Source organism: Gymnoscopelus microlampas, assembly GCF_963454915.1.
Source record: "Gymnoscopelus microlampas genome assembly, chromosome: 5".
NCBI lineage: Eukaryota > Metazoa > Chordata > Actinopteri > Myctophiformes > Myctophidae > Gymnoscopelus > Gymnoscopelus microlampas.
The window spans coordinates 38,698,753-38,722,092 of record NC_139942.1 but is presented as its reverse complement, the minus strand read 5'-3'; the positions used below and the strand labels follow the sequence as shown (position 1 = coordinate 38,722,092).

The 23,340-nt window shown below is 43.5% G+C and overlaps 3 protein-coding genes across 3 annotated transcripts; 2 read left to right on the top strand and 1 right to left on the bottom strand.

Annotated features, from left to right (window-relative positions):
* Positions 1 to 6,717: 6,717 nt before the first annotated feature.
* LOC311044658 (myocilin-like) lies at positions 6,718 to 9,741 on the top strand. Its single transcript, XM_084056367.1, has 3 exons — positions 6,718 to 7,380; positions 8,202 to 8,300; positions 8,647 to 9,741. Exons 1-3 carry the CDS (start codon positions 6,900 to 6,902, stop codon positions 9,438 to 9,440), a joined length of 1,374 nt encoding a protein of 457 aa, XP_083912493.1. The 5' UTR covers positions 6,718 to 6,899; the 3' UTR covers positions 9,441 to 9,741.
* Positions 9,742 to 11,777: 2,036 nt separating this feature from the next.
* On the bottom strand, positions 11,778 to 16,049 carry LOC311045644 (polyisoprenoid diphosphate/phosphate phosphohydrolase PLPP6-like). Its single transcript, XM_084057600.1, has 3 exons — positions 15,702 to 16,049; positions 14,778 to 14,980; positions 11,778 to 12,718 (listed from the first exon to the last, which is right to left on the bottom strand). Exons 1-3 carry the CDS (start codon positions 15,992 to 15,994, stop codon positions 12,309 to 12,311), a joined length of 906 nt encoding a protein of 301 aa, XP_083913726.1. The 5' UTR covers positions 15,995 to 16,049; the 3' UTR covers positions 11,778 to 12,308.
* A 2,282-nt stretch (positions 16,050 to 18,331) lies between these two features.
* Positions 18,332 to 22,587, top strand: LOC311045417 (peroxiredoxin-6-like). Its single transcript, XM_084057281.1, has 5 exons — positions 18,332 to 18,587; positions 20,039 to 20,195; positions 20,376 to 20,525; positions 20,936 to 21,082; positions 21,471 to 22,587. The coding sequence occupies exons 1-5, from the start codon at positions 18,496 to 18,498 to the stop codon at positions 21,597 to 21,599; spliced, it is 675 nt and encodes a 224-aa protein (XP_083913407.1). The 5' UTR covers positions 18,332 to 18,495; the 3' UTR covers positions 21,600 to 22,587.
* The last annotated feature ends 753 nt before the right edge of the window (positions 22,588 to 23,340 follow it).

Sequence of the window (23,340 nt, the reverse complement as noted above, 5' to 3'; positions counted from 1 at the left end):
AGGAGAGAGAAATGCGTATGTGCAGTCGGCTCAGGGAGGTGTTGGCCAGAGAGCATAAATAATAATGATAGAGTCGGCACACTGTTGTTGTGTTTAAATGTAAAAAATCTGATGTCTGCGATGAACACTGGCAGTTATAACAACAGTGTGTGCACTCTATTATTATTTTTATGCTTATATTCAGCTTGTCCTGAACCTGATCATCACAGTGGATGTGTGCATGCTCTACGTTCCTGATTTATGGCCCAGAGAGCAGCCGTGGGAAAGGTACTAAGGTAGACCTTTATTGATCCCGTAGGGGAAGTTCGGCTTCAACTTCACCCAGCTGATGGCTGCTCAGATGTTTGACTCTATCCAGGCAATACCCTACTTATTAGGTGAGAAAGCCAAATGTTCAAGGTTGGCAGCAAAATATGTAGCAGGCTATGTAGCAGCCTGCCACAAATGAAGGACAATGGTTGAACACTATAAGTCTACTACAGTTAATAGACTAATGTAATTTTGCTTATGTTTTTACTTGTCTTGTTTGTATTATTTGTTCTGATTCTGAATATGTATTATTATGTTGTATCATACTTTATGTCACGAATGCTTTGGCAATATAAGAATGCTTGTCATGCCAATAAAGCATATTTGAATTGAATTGAATTGATCATGGTGAGCGCATGGGGGAGAGCAGTTTAATAGTGATTATAAGTGTCTTGCAGACATTTTCACAATTAGACTGTGGCCGGTGACCTCCCTATTCCCAGGCGGCCTCTCTAACCACTCAGCTACTGCGGGAGAAGAGGTATCCACTACTAGGCCTATACATCCCATTCCCCATGCAACAATCCATCATCATCGTGAGTTTCCTGTCAACCATGCTCCACTGCAGCACCGTGTTTTGACAGAGAACTAAGATGTCTGCTGGGCTCATCACAGCTCACAAACTGTAAAATCCTCCCATTTGGTTCCATTCGCACACTCAGAATTAAATGAACACTGAGGATTTTCCTGTGCAGAAAAGGCTGTAAATCTGTCCTATACTTTAGGAACCAAGACAGAAGACCTTGTTGTTGTGATTACTGTAGAACATTACTATGTGACTTTTGGCATTCTATACAAAAAAAATATTTTGTGTGCAGCATAACAAAACAGATGCTGTTATTGTTATTGATACTAAAACAGGCTTTGAATGAAACTGGCTTTCCCATGTTAAATGGGAATGCACTTGACCACAACGCTGCCACTATAATTTCCTCCCTCAAATGAGATTTAAACCAAGGCACGGAGGAAAGATCTGCTGTGGTACTGTGCTGCTGTCATCTCAAGGTGAAATACCGATTGATTCAATTGCATTCTTTATTTTATGAATACCCTGATGACTCCATCCAAATGTTCCGTAGGCCCCAGGTCTACTAGGAGGGGAAAACAGCTCTGATTCCCTCGCTTCTCTCCCCATCTTTGTCTCTGGCTTGATGGCAAAGGCTCTAATTCTTGGCCAGAGTCAAGGCACCCTGTCGTTAAACTGTCATCAATGGGAAAAACAGTTGCCCCATTGCATAACATGCCCCTTAAAAGTGTTCACTTACATACTGGACACCTAAATCACACATACTAGACATAAACTCACCGTGCTGCTGGAATTATGGTGTGTGTCAGAAATAATGGTGTTAACAAAGGAATTTATTGAAACTTTTAACTGTACGGCATTACAATCACTGGAATTTCATAAATGTACACGTAAGAGACAAAAAAAACACCTTGGGCAACAACGCTTTGTGAGAGTATACTGGAATTACAATGAGCAGGAATGCCATAATTCTTACCCTGTGTATTTACATGACGTAATGACAGAAAAACGCAGAGACGCAGACATAGAATGATGAGCAGCTATAGGTTACAAGAGGGACATGGCTGCTTTTTATATAGACATAAGCCAGATTCAAGTAAGCTTTGAAATATCTATATAAATCAAGATTTAAACCTACAATGCGCTCTAATGATCTGTCACTGTGTCATCAAAAACAAACTCATCAAAATTCAATATTCTCATTGTGGCTTTCGAAGCAATTACAGCATTTTTGTCTTAGTTATGACAGTAACATGTCTGCAGTGAAAATAAGTACTGCTCAGCCCCCTGCCATGTGTGTGTGTGTGTGTGTGTGTGTGTGTGTGTGTGTGTGTGTGTGTGTGTGCGTGTGCGTGTGCGTGTGCGTGTGCGTGTGCGTGTGCCGTGTGTCGTGTGTTGTGCGCGTGTGTGCGTGCGCGTGTGTGTGTGTGGACACTCTGGTGCCATGCCAACGTGTCGGCTTCTCTAATGAGAGCCTGTGGCATGAAACACCTGCACGGGGGCTGTCAAATACCAAACAACAGAGTATTGTGAGACAGCGGTTGTGCGCATAGCGTGTGATCTGCCGTGATTACTAACTGTGGCAGACAGTGGGCCGTGTTTAACGATTAGCTACCCCAGCGAAAACATCCCATCCCCACCTCCTGGCTGCAGGCACCAATTAATGAGCACTCAAACAAACACCATCCGTCTCGCAATCCAGACACACTTTTACACGTTGTAAAAACTCATTATCCTTTTAATCTGTCACTTCTTCACTCCCATTCCCACTGTGTTGGAAAGTAGCTGAGTGCATGTACTCAAGTACTGTACTTTTCACTCCACTACAATTACTTGCAAACTTTAGTTTAGATCTTCCACCCCTGCCCATTCCTGGCAGAGTGAATCCTAAAGTAGCGAATTGTTGAGTTTTCACAGGTTTGTGTGGCAATACTTGCAGTCAGAACAGACTCTCACTTTGTCACCCTCCCTTTCTTTCTCAATCGCCAGGCCAACCCACACCGTACATGTACATACATGTAAAGTCTCAGCCTCAATGACATAAGTACTAAAGTAGTCTATCTATATGTTGACCCTATATAGAACAGTGGTTCTCAAACATTTGAAAATATGTTATGCCAGGGAAACCATAAGAGAAGATTTGTCAACATGTTGCCACAACTTAACACATTTAGCTGGGGACCCCACTTGCTGCTGCTGTAGAAGGACACCTCAGTGGGGCCTATATGTGAGGGAACCATGGCAGTACTGCTGTATGTTTCAAGGCCACTCCAGAGTTCATTATGCAACGTTTCACACCTATAATGCACGTCTGGCAGGGTTACATGTGCAAACCACAGGCCGTTCCTCAAATTAACAATGTTTTTCATAAACTAAATTCGCTGCCAGCTGCCACCATGTCACTAAGTGATACTGAGCATAGGCTAGGCTACTGATGTTGTTCACTTTGATAGCCCATCAATTGTTAATTCTTTCTTTCTTTCTTTCTTTTGTTCTTTCTTTCTTTCTGTCTGGCTGAAATCTGTGCAAAATTTCCATGAATTGCATTAGAATAATTAATTCCAAAATATCATAAATATCTAACATCACAAATGATTCTCCACTTTTAGTCACTGCTCTGCAACAGACCAATGGTGACTTTAATGGTAACCTTTTCTTTTATGTGCATTACTTTTGAGCCTGAAGTCACTTTTTGTAATAGCAGGTGGTTCATTTTTCCAGTTGTAGTGATCTCATTTTGGAATGAATCTCGCTTGAGTGAATGATGTGTAAACAGGAGAAGAGTCAAGCATTTTATTTTCCACAAGTGACTTTCACTGCCCTTGTGTCAGCATTCAGCAATCATGCTGTTTCTCTCATCATCTGTTTTGTTTTTCTTCTGCAATGTTAACTGCATCAAATTCCTCATTGTTATTCTTCAATTTTCCTCTTGTCATCATAGTATATAAAATATTCAACTATGACTTCTGTGTGTTTTATGGATGGATGGATGTGTTTAACACAAATCCATCTGTATCTGGAAAGTTTTTTTTTTATTCCTTCTGTATTTGGATTCAAACTGCAATTGGAATGGGCATAAACCTGAAGTTAGTAAAATATAGCCTAGATAGAGTACCAAAGTCTGTCATCAAAAACATACTCCCTTGGTCATAAATAAATGTTTCCAACTTTCCATAAATAAATCCCGTAGATTTTTTATCTGTAAGAATTGTGTTCCAAAAATAAAAACTGAGTCTGTGAGAGAAGGGTGAGGTGCTCATTGGCATGGTAACGACACCGCCGAAGACGGCTCACTGGCTTAATGGCACCAGCGCATCTCAATGGCGTTGGTAACAGTGGATGTCAGGGGGCGACTGGCTTGTGAGCCAGCCGATCATTAGTTCTTCTAAAAGAGTATCTGCTGAGTGCTGACAACCACAGGGATCACTGGCAGCCACCACTTCGCATCGCCAAGCGTGCCCGGCGGCATGCCACCTAAGGGATGTGCCAGGTTACCCCCCCCCCCCCACAACAGAGATGGACCTCCAGACCTGATCCAAGTCCAGATGGTGGCCTGACTCAACAGCTGGTCCGACGGCAAGATGGCTGTCCACCTCATGCTGGCATAAGAAGGCAGGCACTACAGACACTGTCAGACCTTCACCCAGAGGAACAAATAAGGTATCCCCCCCGATTACTCACAGTGGGCCAGCCTGTCATCAGGCCGATGGCAGGCGTCCGAGGAGGGAAGCTCCAGGTGCCCCTCTGCCTCTGCACTGAAGTGCTCCAGCTGGTCCATGGCTCACGTGTGCGTGTTTGACCCATCACAGAAGAAAAGATTCTCCACAAAGCTTCATAGCAAATGGACTGGACCAGGACCATGTACTGCTTTGGCCAAACTATCTGATATGGTCTATAAGGTATAAGGTGTAGCTGGTGGGAGAACTCCTTTGGGACAGAAACAAACTTTCTATCTTGGCAGTGTCCCGGGGTGTTACAATGTGACAGATACTGACTTCTTAGCATGCCTCGGGACGCTCACCAACACTTTTATTGTAGTGTTATTGTTCAGTACATGTTGTTTTAGTTAGGAAATGGGTTATGTGTTTATTTTTTGATTAATTGTCGCTGGACATCATTTTGCCATTGAGCCAGGGAGCACTCCCCTCCCCTTGTCTATTGCAAGGTGCCCTTAGTTGGAGCTATTTTTATAAGGCAAAAACCTGCAATAAAATAGTTTCCTGTATTAAGTTGCCATGACTCTTCTCCATTTCTTTGCTAGTTATTATAGTGGTCTGGAGAGTTGACCGTGAAAGAATGGTGTGTCTAAAGCATGTCCCCCCCCTACCCTTCACAGACAGAAGAGAAGCTGGGACAAAGTAAAAGTGGACGCCAGAGTCGTAAAAGAGAAATGCACCGCTTCAGAGGTGAAGGCACAGAGGGATACGGCTGATTTTCCACAGTGTGGAGGGAGATAGGCTAATCGTAAAAGTCGCTTTGTGGAACCAAAACATAAACATGCTGTCCTCATTGCTTCTGGGGAGGAAATGATCAAGAGGAAGCTACAGGAGACATTGGGATAAGAGTTACCAGTTAATGACAGATACAAATGGCCCTTACTTTGCAAAGGACCATTGTAATGGTTTTTGCTTGCAGTGGGCACATGTGGTGGGTCCCCGGTTCAATTCCCGGCCGGACCATTTGCTGTATGTTACTGTCTTACTCTGTGTTTTCCTGTCTCTCTACACTGACCTATCTGAAACAAAGCTTATACAAATGCCCCTCCATCAGTCCCTTTCACGTACCAAAACACGCACACACGCACGCACGCACACACACACAGAGCAAGGCAGGATTGACGTACAAAGCTGTATTGCCCAGTTGTTAAAGGAAACATGGATCTTTTAAGCTTTACTATTCCATCAGACCAGAGGTCGGTCTGGAGCCAGACTGGAACTGGAAGAAGAGATGGAACACATGTTGGCCACAAGGTCTCAGCATGTGAGGAGAACCCACGAGGACGATTATTAAAGTTGTTGACTTGCTGTGCTCTGCTGAATCAGATTGTAGTCTCCTTTGGACTACACGCATTAAAGTGCCCAGTCAAATTAAAATCCTTAAATCCCTGTTCTGTATATGGGTTGTCGCGTGGCAACAACTCACGTGAGGATTGTGGAAAGTATAGGTTTAAGAGGAAGAAAGGAAGATCGTACCACATCCCCATTCTCCGCCAGGCAGGCGGGGCAGCCTGCCCTCCTACGCCAGACATCCTGCCCAGCTGGCATGGCAGGTGGGGGAGAGAGTGTCACTGTGCCTTCAGGTGCACACAGGTGAGCCATGTCGCTCCCTGCTTTTTGAGCCAAATCCTGCAAAATCTTACACAAACACCTGATAGCCAGGTCACTAATGCCTATAGGGACTTGTGGTTAATCACATGCTGCTTTAATAGTGAAACTGGTATTTAGGGAGGAAGTAAAAAGGACAGCCACTCTCGTTTTTTTTTGCAGCTGACAGGCAGCGGACACATTAAGAGATGCTCTCCAGTCAAAACAAGCTGCAGACATTCCAACTGCCGAGACACAATAAACGAAAGGTATCCACAGGAAAAAACAAACATAAAACAGCGTGTTATTCCACTAATACTGTCTGATATTCACCCTTTGCCTGTCCGGTGCAGCTGCATCAACCCCCTCCTCAAAACATGGCATGGAAATGTACACACCCTCATCATCAGCCCCCTGGCTCTCCTTTTCCCAAACACAGACAGCCACGCTCCTTGTCCCCTCCCACTCACTGACAGTTAACTATATAAATATCCTGCTCTTCAGCAATACTGGAATTCTGACACTAACCTGGACTGACCACAGATACTCAACAGATAAGTGACTGAACAAAAACAAAACACAAAAAGGCAACAAAAGGATGTTTGTTAGTTTTCTTTGACTTTAGGATTCAAGAAAACTGTTATTTTCAAAGCCTTTTGAAGTTTGACAAGTGCAGACAGAACAGGGGAAAAGGAAACCGTTCTGTCAAGAAAACGTGCATTATCTTCATCATCATCATCTAGTCGCCGTTAATCTTCAGGATGTGGTTCCAAGTTTCTCTGCTGTGTTTGTGTTGCCTGACGTTGGGCGGCCGCAGCCAGACTCAGGACAGAGCCTCCTTGCTCCGTTCCAACGACCGCAGCGGAAGATGCCAGTACACCTTCACTGTCGCCAGCCCAGAGGAGTCCAGCTGCCCCGGGGCGAGCGGCGGACCGGAGATGCGGGGCGTCATGTCCCGCCTCACGCTGGTAGAGGCCACGGTCAGTCGGATGGTGGAAGACAGAGCCACTGGGGCGGCTGCGCCCAAGGATGAAGAGGGTCTCCAGGAGGCATACTCTCAAATCATGGGGGAGAAGAGTGAGCTCCAGAGGGATAAAGAGCAACTGAACAGGCAGGTCCAGGAGCTGCAGAAGAGGGTGGACCAGCTGAGCCACGAGGCTGAGATGCTCAAGCACAAACCCTGCCAACAAATCCCAGGCTCTGGGGGAGCACAGCCTGAACCCAACCAGACACCTGCCAGTGGTGAGAACACCAGTAACTAAAGGGGAGGTACACAGTAAAAGCCTCAGCGTTCATTTAACTCCAAAGAGTGTAGAAACGGAACCAAATGGACCTGGCTCTGTCCATAGGTGTCTGTTTGTAACACTCTGTTTTTTATTGTGTACACAGTACACACCAAACTAATTAATTCATTTTAGCATAGAAAAGCCAGTCCCAAAGCAATAATAGATAGATTTATCTATCTACTGCCAAAAATTAACTTCAACACAGAATATGTTTTATTCTTGATAAAGTACAGGGATTGATATTTAATTATATGTGCTATAATGGCACATGTCGTGGTACTTTTTGATGTATAGTGTTAGTGTATTTGATAAATGTTCAGTGACGTTGTGGGGGGCTATGTTAAGTCTCTGGGGAGGACGTGAGGTTAGGGTCAGTTAGCTCTCCTAGGTTGAGTAACGGGGATTGGAATTTACAATTTGGGTACTTCTGTTAAGGCTGTGCCACTCGTGGGCGTGCGTGGTCATTTACCGGAATGCCACAACGGGGTTCCACAGAAACCTGCTGTGCTGTCAGGCCAATCAGGCCCTTTAATGTGGTTAGTTTCCTACTGACTCACTGATTACATAGCGGCTATGTATCCATCCATAGGTCTACAGCACTTATGATTCACTAGTTTACACTTGCTGCTGCAGATCCAAGTAATTTCATACAGGAGTTCATAGTGTGTGTTGTGTACTCACTTCTCCTTTAGTGTTTCTCTGATTACTAAGTGCATATTTGTATGTTGTTGTTGTTTTTGTATCATCTAACTGTCAACCTCTCTCTGTGCGTACAAGACCCTGCCTATACCAACGGTGCCTTTCAGGAGATGAAGGCAGAGGTGACAGAAGTCCCAGCTTCCCGTCTCATTAATGAAGGAGATCATAACTTCACAGGTAACGTATGAGTTCAAAGTATAACATAATGCCGCTTGTTGGACACAAATTCCTTTTGTTATGGTCATCCCCAGTGAGACCCAAACCTTTACCCCTGGTAGTAGTAGCATGATCTAACCAACAGTATGATACTCAGAAGTCTCCACAGAGCTAAATGTTTACCAAGCAGTATCCTGACCTTCCTCTGTTCGTATCAAAAATACTTTTTGATACAATGAAAGATTGACAGCTGCAACTCCTGGACATTTCAGTCCCAACTCCCACCAACCCGGATCAGGCTGCTCCCACAGATGCCACCCTAAAGGTTGACTATTTAATAAAGGCCTCTGTTTCCCCCTGTATCCAGGCTGTGGAGAGCTGGCATCAGTGGGAGATCCCGTGGTACACAGGAAGGCTGACAGCATCACGGGGAAGTACGGAGTGTGGCTCCAGGACCCGGAGCCCCAGGGTAACCTCTACACCAACAGAACCGTGTGGCGCATCGACACGGTAGGCAAGGACGTCCGCCAGCTCTTCGCTTACGAGGACATGGAGCAGTTCTCCCGTGGCTTCCCCATGAAGGTGCTGGTCCTGCCCGAGCCCGTGGAGAGCACCGGGGCCACGCTTTACCGCGGCTCCCTCTACTACCAGCGCAGACGCAGCCGCACCCTGATCCGCTACGACCTGGCCTCCGAGGGCCTGGCGGCGCGCCTGGACCTGCCCCACGCCGGCTTCCAAGGCCAACACCCTTACTCCTGGGGCGGCTACACCGACATTGACCTGGCGGTGGACGAGCAGGGCCTCTGGGCCATCTACAGCACGGCCATGGCCAAGGGCGCCATCGTCATCTCCCACCTGGATCCCGAGAGCCTGCAGGTGAGGAAGACCTGGGAGACCAACATCCGCAAAAACACGGTGGGCAACGCCTTCATGGTGTGCGGCCGCCTGTACACGGTGGCCAGCTACACCTCTCCCAACACCACCGTCAACCACATGTTTGACACGGCCACCGGCGAGAGCCGGTTCCTCCATGTGCCCTTCAAGAACAAGTACCGCTACAACAGCATGGTGGACTACAACCACTCACGCAGGAAGCTGTATGCCTGGGACAACTTCCACATGATCACCTACGACGTGAGACTGGGCCGGGTCAGCAGCTAAATAGGAGGATATGAGAGAGAGAGAGAGAGAGAGAGAGAGAGAGAGAGAGAGAGAGGAGCGTTTACTGGACTATATTATGTCAAACCACGTTGTTCTGAGAGCAGGAGTGGATGAGACAGTCAAATCAATCTCTGCATTAAAATCATGGTGAAGCCTCTATATTTCTGTTATTGGCTCACTAGGGTACATAGATTTTTCCCCCTTTTTTATGTTTACTTTTGTCTGTAAATAGGATGTATTTTTAACAATAAATGTTCCCTTCTCCTAGAACAGATTTAGCTATGATAGAACCCTCTATGATCTCAGTAAATATTATCCTTTTGTAATTTAACATGGTGCAATATTTTCTGTTTCCAAATAAATATGTGAATACAATTGTTGTGTCTTTTTTGTTTTCCTTGTCTTTCTTTCTTTTATTTTGAATAGACTGTATCACAACTTCAAAGTATATGACAATTTATATTTCATGCTATGGCTCTGATAGTAGAAACATTTAGTAAAGAGGCAATACAGGATAAGCCTAGTGTCAAATGTAAAAGTATACTCAATACAGCTTTTCTGCTGTTATGAGGCGCCATCTATGGACCACTGGCTGCATCTACAGTCTATACAGTAGCTACTAGCTACAGTGGTTCAATTACAGTTTGTGAGAACTTAACAAAACCAAAATCATTACGATTATATGATTATAACATATATATAGTGTTATATATATAATGTTAAACCAGGGGAGTGGGGCAGACATTTGAGAGTGATCAACACTCATAAACACTATAAGAAGCTGTGGTGGAAAGTAACTAAAGTACATTTACTCAAGTAAAGGCTCTGTCCTGAGTCTGGCTGCGGCCGCCCAACGTCAGGCAACACAAGCACAGCAGAGAAACTTGGAACCACATCCTGGAGGTTAACGGCGACTAGATGATGATGATGAAGATAATGCACGTTTTCTTGATAGAAAGGTTTCCTTTTCCCCTGTTCTGTCTGCACTTGTCAAACTTCAAAAGGCTTTGAAAATAACAGTTTTCTTGAATCCTAAAGTCAAAGAAAACTAACAAACATCCTTTTGTTGCCTTTTTGTGTTTTGTTTTGTTCAGTCACTTATCTGTAGAGTATCTGTGGTCAGTCCAGGTTAGTGTCAGAATTCCAGTATTGCTGAAGTAGTAGTACAATTTTGAGGTACTTACTTGAGTAAGTAAATTCTTCAGTACTTTATACTTCTACTCCATAGCATCTTTGTGGCAGATATTATACTTTTTTACTCCACTACAACAACAGTTACTTTCTAGATTAAATTATTATTACAATACATATATTGACCGCTTAAGCCCTATTTTATACTTCGGCTATTCGAAGATATACAAGCACACAACGTGTTGCATCGCCATGCGTTGTGAGCTTGTTGGTCTGCTCTTTTCAAACAATTTGACTACTTTTAATTTGGTACTTTAAGTATATTTTGATGTCAATACTTTCATTCAAGTAACATTTTGAATGAAGGCATTTTACTTGTTGTGATTTCAAGTATTTTGATATTGTGGTATTGCTACTTTTACCTATAAGTAAAAGAAAATCAGAATCCTTGGTCCGCCACTGGTAAGAAGAGATGGGGATGAGTTATAATGAAAGTCAGGAGACTCGGCAGCAGCTGATGGAAACTTTGGTTAAGTGTTGGCTTGATTTGTCAGCCGCCCACTCACACACATTTATACACTTTGAGCTGTGCCAGCCAATTACAGCACCACAGCAACAACACTTCAAAATCAGCCTAGAGTTTCATCCCCCTTTAAAGGGGGCATGAAGCCCTAGACCAGTGGTTCTCAAAACCTTTTAATTGCAAAGACCCCAATAACCCTGAGGCCTGTACGGGTCCATTTGGAACTACCCTAGGACGATTTAGTCATTTGGTTTGACCTGTTATAGTACACTATGATGTAACCATAGACAACTACTGTCAGTGGCACATTGGCACACCTAAATATAACACATTCATTGTTAATTTTATTAGCTGCAACTTTATTTTGTACATCATGGTGTACTATAAGGTCAGCCTGACATGTTTTTTTAGCCTTCTATATTTTTAACCTGTACAGGAAAACAAAGTACAATCGGCCTAGAGTTGCATGCCCTGTAACCGCTTAAGCACTTCATTGTAAGACAAACTGTACAAGCTCACAATGCATCGCATAGCTCATAGATCTGCTATTTCTTTTTACATTTGAAAAGAAAAAGAGAGCGGAAAATACTTTTTTCTTTTTTTTACAGACAATATTTCCTTTTATAACAAAACTCCAAATGTATACTATATGTTTGATAAATAAATCACTTTTAATTGACAGAGTGAAATGGGCTCCAGATACTGTAGCTTTTGAAAGCACTACATTCAACAGTTCATGCAACATAAACAACGTGGTATAAAACTCATCATCATCTCATCAAGAGCACTATCCCAATTACACACACACACACACACACACACACACACACACGCTACAGCTTTCCCTTATGTCAGCGATTCCCAACCTGTGGGCCGTGTGGATATTGCAAGTGGGCACCCAAATAATTGGCAAAACACTAAGATTTGAATGATAATATAATATGAATATCAAAAACACATGTTTCATTGATCCAAGTCGGAACGCAATCGATTTGACTGATCATTAAAATAATAAAAAATGTTACGGGTGGGCCGCAAACGCTTTCGATATCTCCAAGTGGGCCCTGATCCGGAAAAGGTTAGGAAAAACAGCATTATGTTACTTTGATGTAATATTGTCATCCTCAGGGCTTCCTACTTCTCCCCACACGCCCCTGATCCAGAAAAGGTTAGGAAAAACAGCATTATGTTACTTTGATGTAATATTGTCATCCTCAGGGCTTCCTACTTCTCCCCACACTAGTATATAAACTCTCTCCCAGCAGCATGAGCAGGACGTCCTGCATGTGGTTCCACGTGACCCACAGCCGCTCCACCAGGCTGTACTGGCAGTAACCCATGGCCAGGCCAAAGCCCACGTCCGTCACATAGTGTCTGGCCAGCAGCAGTCGGGACAGGCTGACCAGGGCGGCCCATCCCAGCACCAGCACGCGCATGGAGGACGTGTCCACCAGCCGAGCCAGGAGGAACCGCGCACACATGACCGCCCGCGTGGCGTGGCCCGAGGGGAACGAGTAGCGCTCCACGAAGTAGGTGGACAGGAGGTCCGAGCGGTTCTGCGACGGCATCCGCCGCCGGACCAGGGTCTTCACTATCCTGACGAGCAACACGTCCAAGAGCAGAGCTGTGAGGGGACGGGAGAGCACACAAACAAATGATTGACACTTTGCATTGTACTTTGAAGAGCCACCTCACCTCACCCATTCCACTTTACTCATGCTCATTATAAGATGGCACCATTTCTGTCTATTCACTATGGTTCTCAGGTTAGGGCTGTGGACAGTTCAGAAACCCACTTATCAGTGACATCGTCGGTTGTAAGGCTTGGTAAACAACTTTTCATTTTTTTTTGTTTTTATGCAAGAACAATGGATTCTATTTCAGCATGGTAACTTTCCAGGAAGAGAAAGGCTTCTATTAGCTTGGAATCCCCATCGATGATGCCATTGGCTGTCCATAGGCCACCAATGAGATGCAGAGTCAATAGACAGAAATGGTTCCATCTTATAATAAGCATTAGCAAGGACCAGTTATACTTATACAAAGATAGGGTTAAAAATGGGTTAAGTGGTCCTTTAAATATCAGAGCAAATAATTGCATACTAAAAATAATTGCATCCCATTTAGAAATGTTTTCAGGACCTCTCAACAAATTGAAGTGCTCAGCCTCAGTGTTCATTTCACTCAGACAGCATTGTACAAATGGAACTGTGCATACGCTATATAAGTATATACATAATTCTATATATAGATTCTCTGAGTTAAATGAACATTGAGGATTGTGCTGTGTACAATAGGCCTATACTTTCCACAATAGAAAGCCATCATCCTAAACATTCCATTTCTGAAATAGCTCTTGCACATTACAATAGGAAAATCTAATAGGACCCATCTATGAGAGATCTCAGTCAACAAAAGTAATCCTTTGCGCAAAAACATCACGGGGGGTACATGCATTCTGAAAGTCCCCCAACCGAACTAATCACTCAGTGCCTCTTTGTGTCCTGTCAGTGTCCAGGGGTGACAGTGACACAGACGGGAGAAAAGTTTCCATGGCCGTGTCTGGGCTGTGCTCTGAGACCAGGCGCTGTGTGGCAGCTGCTGGGGACTAGGCTGACTGGAAACCGGGTGGAGGTTGAAGCATATTTTTAACTAGTTTTAACTACATTTGTGTGAATTCATCCTGCTTTAGCCTCTTCTCTTATGTTCAAATGTTTAGGACATGTAATGTAGGACATGTCATTTTCCTATCTCTTTTGTACATATATATTGTTTATGACATTATTGTGTTCATTTTTGTTATGCTATGTTGATGAATTTAACACATAGGATAGGACCACAATGGACCACAATGGACAAAAAAGTCCCCAGGACATTTTTGTGTTATCCTTTTAGCTTTTATAATGTCTTACTGTACCACGTGCTGTTTACATTTCTGACTAATAAAGTATTCAATCAATCAATCAATCAATCAAAAAAAAAGAATCATTATTATGTGGGCATGGCTAAGTAAAGGCCTTGATATCAGTTCAAAGGGTTTGCAACAATTGCGAAAGAATAGAAAGCCATCAACCTTGGGTCCTTGAGGAGGTTCTAGGGGGTCCCAAGCAAAATAACTTAACATAGAATCAAAATTAATTTACACTTTAACATTGGCTATGTAGTCGGCGTCTATGCGAACACAAGGCGGGTGATATTGGCCACTGCACATACTCCTATGGGCTGGGGCGACACCTGTCAGCAGGGAGTGTTGAGCGAGAGGAGTAGGACTAAAGGCCCTACGTCCTCCCGGTGGGGGCTCCTGCACTGGCAGGTGAGTCAGTAGGATACATACAACAGCAGTGACAACACAGAAATGTGTGTGGGGAGGAATTAATTGGCATAACGAGTAAATTGGGGAGAAGAGGGGGGTAAACAATTCTTGGCTACTCTAAATAAAAAATAAAAAAAACATTGGCTATTTGGCTAAAATAGCAGATCTACAAGCTCACAACAACAGCAACAGCTTATCTGCTGTTTTCAAAACATCTTGCAAAAATATGATATTCCTGTAAAATTCTTGGGGTCCCTGGCACAAAATATTTTCAGATGGGGTTCCGTGCGCCAAATACTGTCCACATTGATTTGGGGGTCCTTGACATGAAAGCACTTTATAACAGATCATCACACACTGAATCTCTCACCCAGGGCCAGGTTCAGCAGGACCTCCTGCTCCATGACAGTGTGGACACGCAGCAGACTGTAAAGGGTGCCACAGAGCCAGGGGACCACATGCCCAGACAGCTCCACCAGGCGGACCAGGGGCCGGATGCTGCCCCACGGAGACTCCTCACATGCACACACCCCGAGGCGCTTGGACAGCCACACGTCTATGGCCAGCAGGAACCTGAGAGCAGGCCTGTCACAATTATTACATGATCATCTAATGCAGGGGTCTTCAAACAGGGGGTCCGGGACCCCTAGGGGGTCCTCAGCGTTACTACAGGGGGTCCGCCAAATCTTTGTGTGATATGATTTCTTTTTTCGCATTAACCACTTGAACCCTATGCATTCCTATTCTAAGGAGAACTTTAGCCAAAAATAGCAGATCTACAAGCTCAGCGCGAGGCGTTGTGAGCTTGTAGATCGGCTATTTTTGGCAAAGAGGTATAGGTGTAGAGGGAAAAAACAGCAGACCAAGTAAAAAAAAAGGTTAATCTGAAACACAATTTTATACAGTATAGAGTAGGGGGTCCCTGCTTCTTCTCTCTCTCAGCTAAGGGGTCCTTGGGCTGAAAAGGTTGAAGACCCCTGATCTAATGCAATCTATTTGAGATAATCGCAATTATTTTTTGGGCTAATCGCCATAATCGTTCAAAAAGTAGTAGAAATAGCAGATCTACAAGCTCACACAAGGTATCAGCTATTTCCACTATTAATGTTTTTTTTTTTAAGTATAAAGTTATTTATTTGTATATTTAGGTTATTTATCATATCTGCCCATATCTGTCTATAGACTATAAAAGCTAAACAGAAATGACAAAAACACAATTAAATCGTTAATCGCTATTATTTGTTGGGGACAATTAATCGTCACATAAATGTCATAATAATCGTGAGAGCCCTACCTAAGAGTTATGATGAAGATGGACCGGTTCAACTTCAAGCTGAACGACACGTCCTCCGCTTGCGCTCCAGCGGTGAAGTAAGAACACGCGGAGCTCCGCCGACGCGCCGGGCAGTCAGAGCCTGACCGCTGCCGGACTGTGAGGTCAGGTCTACCGTTGTTGGCACTGGAGGAGACAGTGGGTCCACCACTGGTTCCACACATACCTGCACCACGACAACTATTCCTTCTGTCCCTCGGGGAAGTCATGTTCTCTTGAAAAGAGTTTAAAGTACCCCAATAATCGCTCTTCATTTTTTACTCCAAGCCAGTAATATTATTCCTTATGATAAACCAACATCTCCAACCTTCACACACGCACACCGCCTGGGCACAGTGGTTGAAATGGCCAATCTCATTTGGGACACTGCTAGGCTCTGGTCACATGATGGGGGCCAGTGAGCTAGATCAGAACACAGATGATGATGATGATGATGATGATGATGATGACGATGACGATGATGATTATAATGGTAATAATAATAAATGATGATGATGATGACGACGACGACGACGAGGATGATGATGCCTAAGCGGCAATGCTTGATAGAAACCAGGTAATAGGCCATAAAATAACCTTCAGACATTTTAATAGGCTCTATGCACAGCAGCCATATTGGACAGAAATTGGGTCCCTTCCTTGCTTCCTTCACAGTTGTTACCAATGACACTAATGAAGGCTCTGTTCCATTTAGTGTAGCACAGTGGTTCTCAAACGTTTTAATTTCAAGGACCCCCATAACTCTCAGAGTTACACCCTCTCAAGGAACCATGAGGGTCCCTGGACCACACTTTGAGACCCACTAGTATTTCTAGTGAGCCGACATGCACAATATCAGCATCCTGACTCTGTTTGACCAGAATGGAACAGAGCCTTCATAGTATCATTGGTAACACCTGTGAAGGAAGTAAGAAGAGGCCCAATTTTTTACTGCATTTCAGTGGCTCATGGAATCAAACACAATAGGTTATTTTTATATTCTGGACAACAAAGGGGTCTGTATTCAATTATTGGCAAATATTGCACTATAGCCTACACTGCAAGTATCTAGTTACACTAGTTCCTTGGAGAATTAATATAAAGCACAAATTATCTTATAAATAAACACTCTTCCTCAGTGCCCACTCTTCTTGCGAGCAATTCTGCCTGCATAATAGTAATACAGACTTTAGCCTTGAATCAAGAAAGACTATCATAGATGTATTTTATCGATTTTGACATTTGCATATCTACTGTATGATCGTCTTGGGCTTCACTCCCAATTGTCACTTGACATCCGCCCATAAAATCCGCATTTCTCTGAACATGTACAAATGCAAAATATAAGGTGCTTACCCGGCAGCCCCGGATGTTAACTCGGCATTTGAAATCTTTGTGTAATGTAGATATATATAGATATGTGTTTTAATCGTCTGTGCCTGAAAGCCATTTTTTCTTCTCCTTTACTTCCTGTTTACGTCAAGTGTAATTCCGGTTTTTACCGGATGCGTCCGTCACTACTGAATAAAGGGAACTTCGGACAGAATTCGACACTGACAGGATTAAAACACATATCTATTTAAAGATACGGGCTAATACATTGCACACGGGTTCCTAATGTCGAGTCAATATCCGGCCCTACAGGGTCAGCACTTTATTTATATGTTTTGTACATGTACGGAGAAGTACGGGCTTTCAGCGCGGATGTCCAGTGACAATTGGGGGGTAAAGCCCAAGACTATCATACTGTATGTAGAGTGTAGATACGAAAGTAGAAGTCAGACTAGATAATATACATCTATCATAGATGATCTATGATAGTCTTGATCCAAGGGTAATTCAGAATGCAGACTAGGCTACTATAGCATAGACTCAGCCTACACTTGCCATACAGTGTATACTATAGGCTAGGCTCAGGGACGCGGGAAGTGGGGTGCTGAGGGTGCTGCAGCACCCCCTGCCGTTGTGAGAAAAAAAAAAAAAAAGGCTGAACGCGTGCGTGTGTGTGTGTGAGAGAGATTTTCTCCGGTGTGCGCGGCTCCCCCAAAATAATTAAATCACATAACCCTAATCCAACCCTAACCCTAACCCTAAAACCGAAATAAAGTAACAAAAAAAGTAACTTTATCCGCGGGAGACCCGAAAAAAATCGCGCGCGCGCGAAGCGCGCGCGCAGGAGGAACCCGTGCACGCGCGCTGCGCGCGCGTGCATGTGTCCCGTTTACCAGCACCCCTTGCTCTAAAGTACTTCCCGCGTCCCTTGATTGATTGATTGATTGATGTACTTTATTTAGTAAGACATGAGAACAGTACATGACAGTACATAACAGTACATGGAAGTACAAATTCGCAATACAAGGTCTACTAAACTGGATAGCTCAGTTAAGCACGTAGCTTGTTTAAGATGAGATCCCCATGCACACAAATCATGTTGACATATAAGAGACAGACAGTCTCTGGCTCCCTGGCTAGGCTACTTTTACTTAAATCTGAGCATGCCACTCCTTCCACCACTTCCACTGAGGGTTTCGCTCGCCATGGCATAAATAACATTCTTTTTGACAAGCCACAAATTCGCACTATAGGGAGGAGTATAGAGTGGAAATAATTCAACCCACAGGTTCCGCTTGGTTTGCACCCCGTGACGTGACATGTATGTTAATGTGTCATCAGTTATCATCATAATCTGGTCGGCTGGTGTACAGTAGGTACACTGTGCTGCTGGCTGGCTGACTGACTGACTGACTGACTGACTGACGGGTCGTTGTACGTAACGATGCCCGGCGTGCTGCTTGGAGATGTCTTTCCTAATTTCGAGGCTGAAACCACCTTTGGAAAAGTGAAATTTCATGACTTTCTAGGCGACTCGTAAGTATAGCAGCACAAATCCATAAAAGTCTTCTCATCAAGACCTTATTTGACTGTTGTAAATTACGATAAAGTTGTGAATGTAGTTCCTGTTTAGTTGTTTCCTCTCTTCTGCTTTTTATAGCCTGCAGCAGCCTACTGACTGTCGTGTACTGTATGATGATGCTGCATGGATTTGAATGGCATGGCCTACAGAAGCCTGGTTATAACATATAATATAGTGTAACATATGTTTTTAGCCAACAGCCACAATATAGGCCTATAGATATACTACTCTTTTACAATTTAATTCCTGCATTCAAAATGTCACTAAGTAAAAGTAGATTACAAATATTAATGTAAAAATATAGCTAAGCACCAAAAGTACAGTAATATAGGCCTACTCATTATACAGGATGAACCAATTTAAGAATAATAGTTTATTGTATTATAATTACTGATGCATTAAGTGTAGCTAACATTGCAGCAGACAGTGGAGTAGAATTATGTTGGCAGGAAATTGAATTTCTCAAATAAAGCACAAAAATTGTATTTAAGTACAAAAAATGTAGTAAAAGTTACTTTCCTCTGTGGTTTTGGAATGAGAAACCTAGCTTACTCTAGCTTCATTGTGTAAAATCCATAGAATAGACTAGCACACGTGTACACACACACACGTACACATACGTACACACACGTACACACACCCACACACCACAGGCGCACTTAAATGTAATTTATTGCCTACTTATCTAGTTTGATGTTTGATGTGAGAAGCATCAGGAAGTTGAATGAAAAGCCACCACTATTGACACATTTAAGTGACCCACATGTGGCATCCATTCCTGTCAGCTTACGCTCATAACTGAATTCAGTCGTCATCATTTCATATACAAGTGGTTCTCAAAGTGGGGTCCGGGGACCCCCAGGGGTCCTTGAGAGAGTTCCAGAGGGTCCCCAGAATTTTTTTTTACGGTATGAAAAATCTGTTTAACCACTTAAAAAAAAAATAGCAGATCTACAAGCTCACAAAGTGTTGTGATGTGAGCGTGCTGTGAGCTGGTAGATCTGCTATGTTCTTGAAAACATTTGACAGTTGGAAAATGTTTTAAACAACAACACAAATCTTATATGGGGGTCCCTGGCTGGCACAAAATATTTTCAGATGGGGTTCCGCGGCCAAATTACATATTAATTTGGGGGTCCTCGATGTGAAAAAGTTTGCTTTTCGAAGTTATACAACTATATAAGATCATGATTGTGTCTGATGATGAGATGACAGATAACCTTGTTATCCGCCAGTGACTGCATTTACATGGACAATATTCAGAATTAATTCTACATACTGTTACTGGTTAATTCCACGGTTTCACCCCTCAAAAACAACAGGACAATAGAAAACTTTATGCGTTGACATTCCCTTTCATGTCGCTCCCTCACTTCTCGTTCTCTCCGTCTGTGTCATTCTCTAGGTGGGGGATCCTGTTCTCTCATCCCAGGGACTACACCCCTGTGTGCACCACAGAGCTGGGTCGAGCCTCCAGGCTTAGCGACGAGTTCCGTAAGCGGAAAGTAAAGATGATTGCCCTGTCTATTGACACCCTGGAAGCCCACCACGGCTGGAGCAAGGTTTTTCTTTTAAACATGTTTTAGGAAGATTTCTTTTTAGCAGAATTATTTTTTTCTTTTCTTTTTTTAAACAAGAGATTGTAGAGACAGTGTATCAAATCAAACTGGGTGTCAAACTGGAGGTCATCGCAATTATGTGTTGGACATAATGGCAACATGTCTGTCTGCTAACTACTGTAGGACATCCTGGCGTACAATGGTGTGAAGGACGGGAGCTGTTCCCTGCCCTTTCCCATCATAGCAGACAGTAAACGGGAGTTGGCAGTGGCCCTGGGCATGCTGGACCCAGATGAGAGGGACAAGGATGGTATGCCCCTCACAGCCCGCTGTGTGAGTGCACACACACACACACACACACACAAACACACACACACACACACACGCACACACACACACACGCACGCACATGAATGCACACACACATTCTCGCGCACGCACACACACACACACACACACACACACACACACACACACACACACACACACACGCTTGAGTCTAATTTATACGCCATGGTTGTTGCCAAAAATAGCTGATGTTCAAGCTAGTAAATACAGTTTTAGACTCATTTATATAAACACAAACACTCACACACTAAATCTGATTAGCTTATTTTATTGGCAGGCCTACACTCTTTTGTGTTGTAGCCAGAATTATGAATTATGCATTATGCAAATATCAACCGAGTGTCTGTGTGGTCATTTTGCCTTGTACCTCTTTCACCATATGTGTTTGATTGCAGGTGTTTATCATCGGCCCTGACAAGAGGCTGAAGCTGTCCCTGCTCTACCCTGCCACCACAGGACGCAACTTTGACGAGATCCTGCGGGTGGTGGACTCTCTGCAGCTCACTGCCCACAGACGAGTAGCCACCCCAGTCGACTGGCAGGTGAGGAGGCCAACCTCGCAATCAACAGTTATTTTTTATGTATTTATTGCCAGCTATATTTTCCACATGCAAGGAATGTCTTTGTGAATTATCTGAACCTTTCAATTCATTATTTGTTTTATTACTATTACATTCATTATTTAATTATTACAACTAGTCCATACCCAGGGATGTGCGCACTCAAAGTATTTGCAGACTTTGAGTTATGTACTGTATGGCGTGTGTTCCTATATGAGTAACGGGCATCATCATTTTGTGCATTTGCAACAACGTGGAATATTTTGTATGGGGCTCCCTCGCACAAAATATTTTCTGATGGGGGTCCGAGGGCAAATACATTTTGACAAGTTTGAGAACCACTGCCCTATCGGTCTTGTTGACCCTGCAGGCTGGAGACAATGTGATGGTGCCTCCCAACATGCCCGAGGAGGAAGCTGCAGCTCTGTTCCCGGCCGGCGTCTACCACAAAGACTTGCCCTCAGGGAGGAAGTACCTACGCTACACACCACAGCCCTGATAACAGCTCCTCCTCCTACCACCATCATTAAAACACATTTTTAAAAAGTTATCTTTAAGCAACTTACTACAGTAAGCCCCAATGTATAATTTGTCTTATGGTGAATAGCGGAGAAATAGGCAATCTACAAGTTCACATGTTGTGATAGCAGATCTTTCGTGCCGTGCTATGAACTTGTATATACATTTTTGAATAGCCAGAGTATAAAATGACACAGGTGCTTTTAATGGGTTAATGTCCTGGCTGAGCTCTCTCACTTTCCACTACGGGGCTAAGCTCAGCCAAACAGTACCTGTTATTAACTTCTCCATCACAAGCGTCATTCTTTTGTCAACTGAGGTGAATTATCAGTTGATATATTCTTTTCAAATAAGTCATCGAGGGATTTCAAAGTATTTTAAGTTCCTTAAAAAAAGTTTTTTTGGAGTGCATGTTGTGTGAGTGTGTGCTGTGCCACTAGCTGTTGTTCTCTTAATGTTCTGTATGTAAAGAGAGACACCTTCACTCCGAGAGTCTAGTCGACTGACATCAGATTTGAACAAATAATGGTCCTGCTCAGACTAACTGGACAGGAAGTTGGTACATTCTCTGTGGTAGACGGAGCTTTAGATCAGTGGTTCTCATGCTGGGGGTCGGGACCCCCAGGGCGGTCCCCAGAGGATTAGCTTAATGTGCAACATTGTTTCTATTTTCACAATATTTATCTGTGTAACAGAGTCAAACTAAATGTAATGCCTCAACTCCTACAATTCTAAGTGCTTGTCAGGGTGGGGGGTCCCCAGTTCAAATATGATTATTTTGGGGGATGACGCCCTGAAAAGTTTGGGAACCCTTGCCTTAGATGAGATGATTGATAAGTTTGATGCCACACAGATGGCTGAGTGACTTCTGGCACGACTGAACAATTGCTGACTGAGGTGATGTTTCACTTACTGTACTTACTGTACTGTACATCTGCACAATGAATAAATGATGGAATTTACCATCTCTGCACGATCCTTTGTCTCTCTCACACTTCATCTTAAATCTGATCATGGCAGACTCCCCGTTCTGTCTCCTATCCTGTCCATCTCTCGCCTGGGGCATCCCTATATTCTCCTGACTGACAGTACCGGTATATGGCATCTTTCCACCGTCCCTAAACTCTCTTGACCAGAGGCGTCATTTCATAAAATACTTGAGGGTGGCAAAAAAAAGTGACCACTTAAGCCCGATTTCAAAAATAGAAAAAAAAATCCGATCTACAAGATCACAACAACATCGTATTGAGGTTGTATATCTACTATTTTTGCCATTAAAAATAATAATAATAAAGTGGCCTGTTCCCGTTATCCCTTAAAGGGATAGTTCACCCCAAAATGACTTTTTTTCTATCTAACAAAGAGTCTCCGTTGTGTCTCCTACCGGTCCGCTGGTCATCAAATTATTGGCTTAGGAATTTGTTTTGGGTGAACTATCCCTTTAAGTCTCCTGACTGTGTCACAGTGAATTGGCCTGTTCCCATCATCCCTAAAATGTCCTGTGTCACAGTCAGTGGCCTCTTCCCAGTTCTGCCCAGGATCAAAGGCAGTATAATCTCTTTACCCAGTAAGAGGAACGCCAAATCCCACACAGCTGAGGTAACAGGCCAGCCTCACAACTGTGCTAATTAATAGACAGAGAAATATAGTATTTATTTATTTATTTATTTATTCAACATCTATTTAACTAGGCAGATTATGAAGAACAAAATATTATTTAC

Coding starts and splice junctions, on each gene's coding strand:
- LOC311044658 (XM_084056367.1), top strand. CDS start 6,900: ATGTGGTTCCAAGTTTCTCTGCTGTGTTTGTGTTGCCTGACGTTGGGC. Junction 7,381..8,201: donor CAACCAGACACCTGCCAGTG/GTGAGAACACCA, acceptor TGTGCGTACAAG/ACCCTGCCTATACCAACGGT. Junction 8,301..8,646: donor AGGAGATCATAACTTCACAG/GTAACGTATGAG, acceptor CCCTGTATCCAG/GCTGTGGAGAGCTGGCATCA.
- LOC311045644 (XM_084057600.1), bottom strand. CDS start 15,994: ATGAAGAGCGATTATTGGGGTACTTTAAACTCTTTTCAAGAGAACATG. Junction 14,981..15,701: donor ATCTTCATCATAACTCTTAG/GTAGGGCTCTCA, acceptor GCCTGCTCTCAG/GTTCCTGCTGGCCATAGACG. Junction 12,719..14,777: donor CCTGCTGAACCTGGCCCTGG/GTGAGAGATTCA, acceptor GTCCCCTCACAG/CTCTGCTCTTGGACGTGTTG.
- LOC311045417 (XM_084057281.1), top strand. CDS start 18,496: ATGCCCGGCGTGCTGCTTGGAGATGTCTTTCCTAATTTCGAGGCTGAA. Junction 18,588..20,038: donor CATGACTTTCTAGGCGACTC/GTAAGTATAGCA, acceptor GTCATTCTCTAG/GTGGGGGATCCTGTTCTCTC. Junction 21,083..21,470: donor CCACCCCAGTCGACTGGCAG/GTGAGGAGGCCA, acceptor TTGACCCTGCAG/GCTGGAGACAATGTGATGGT.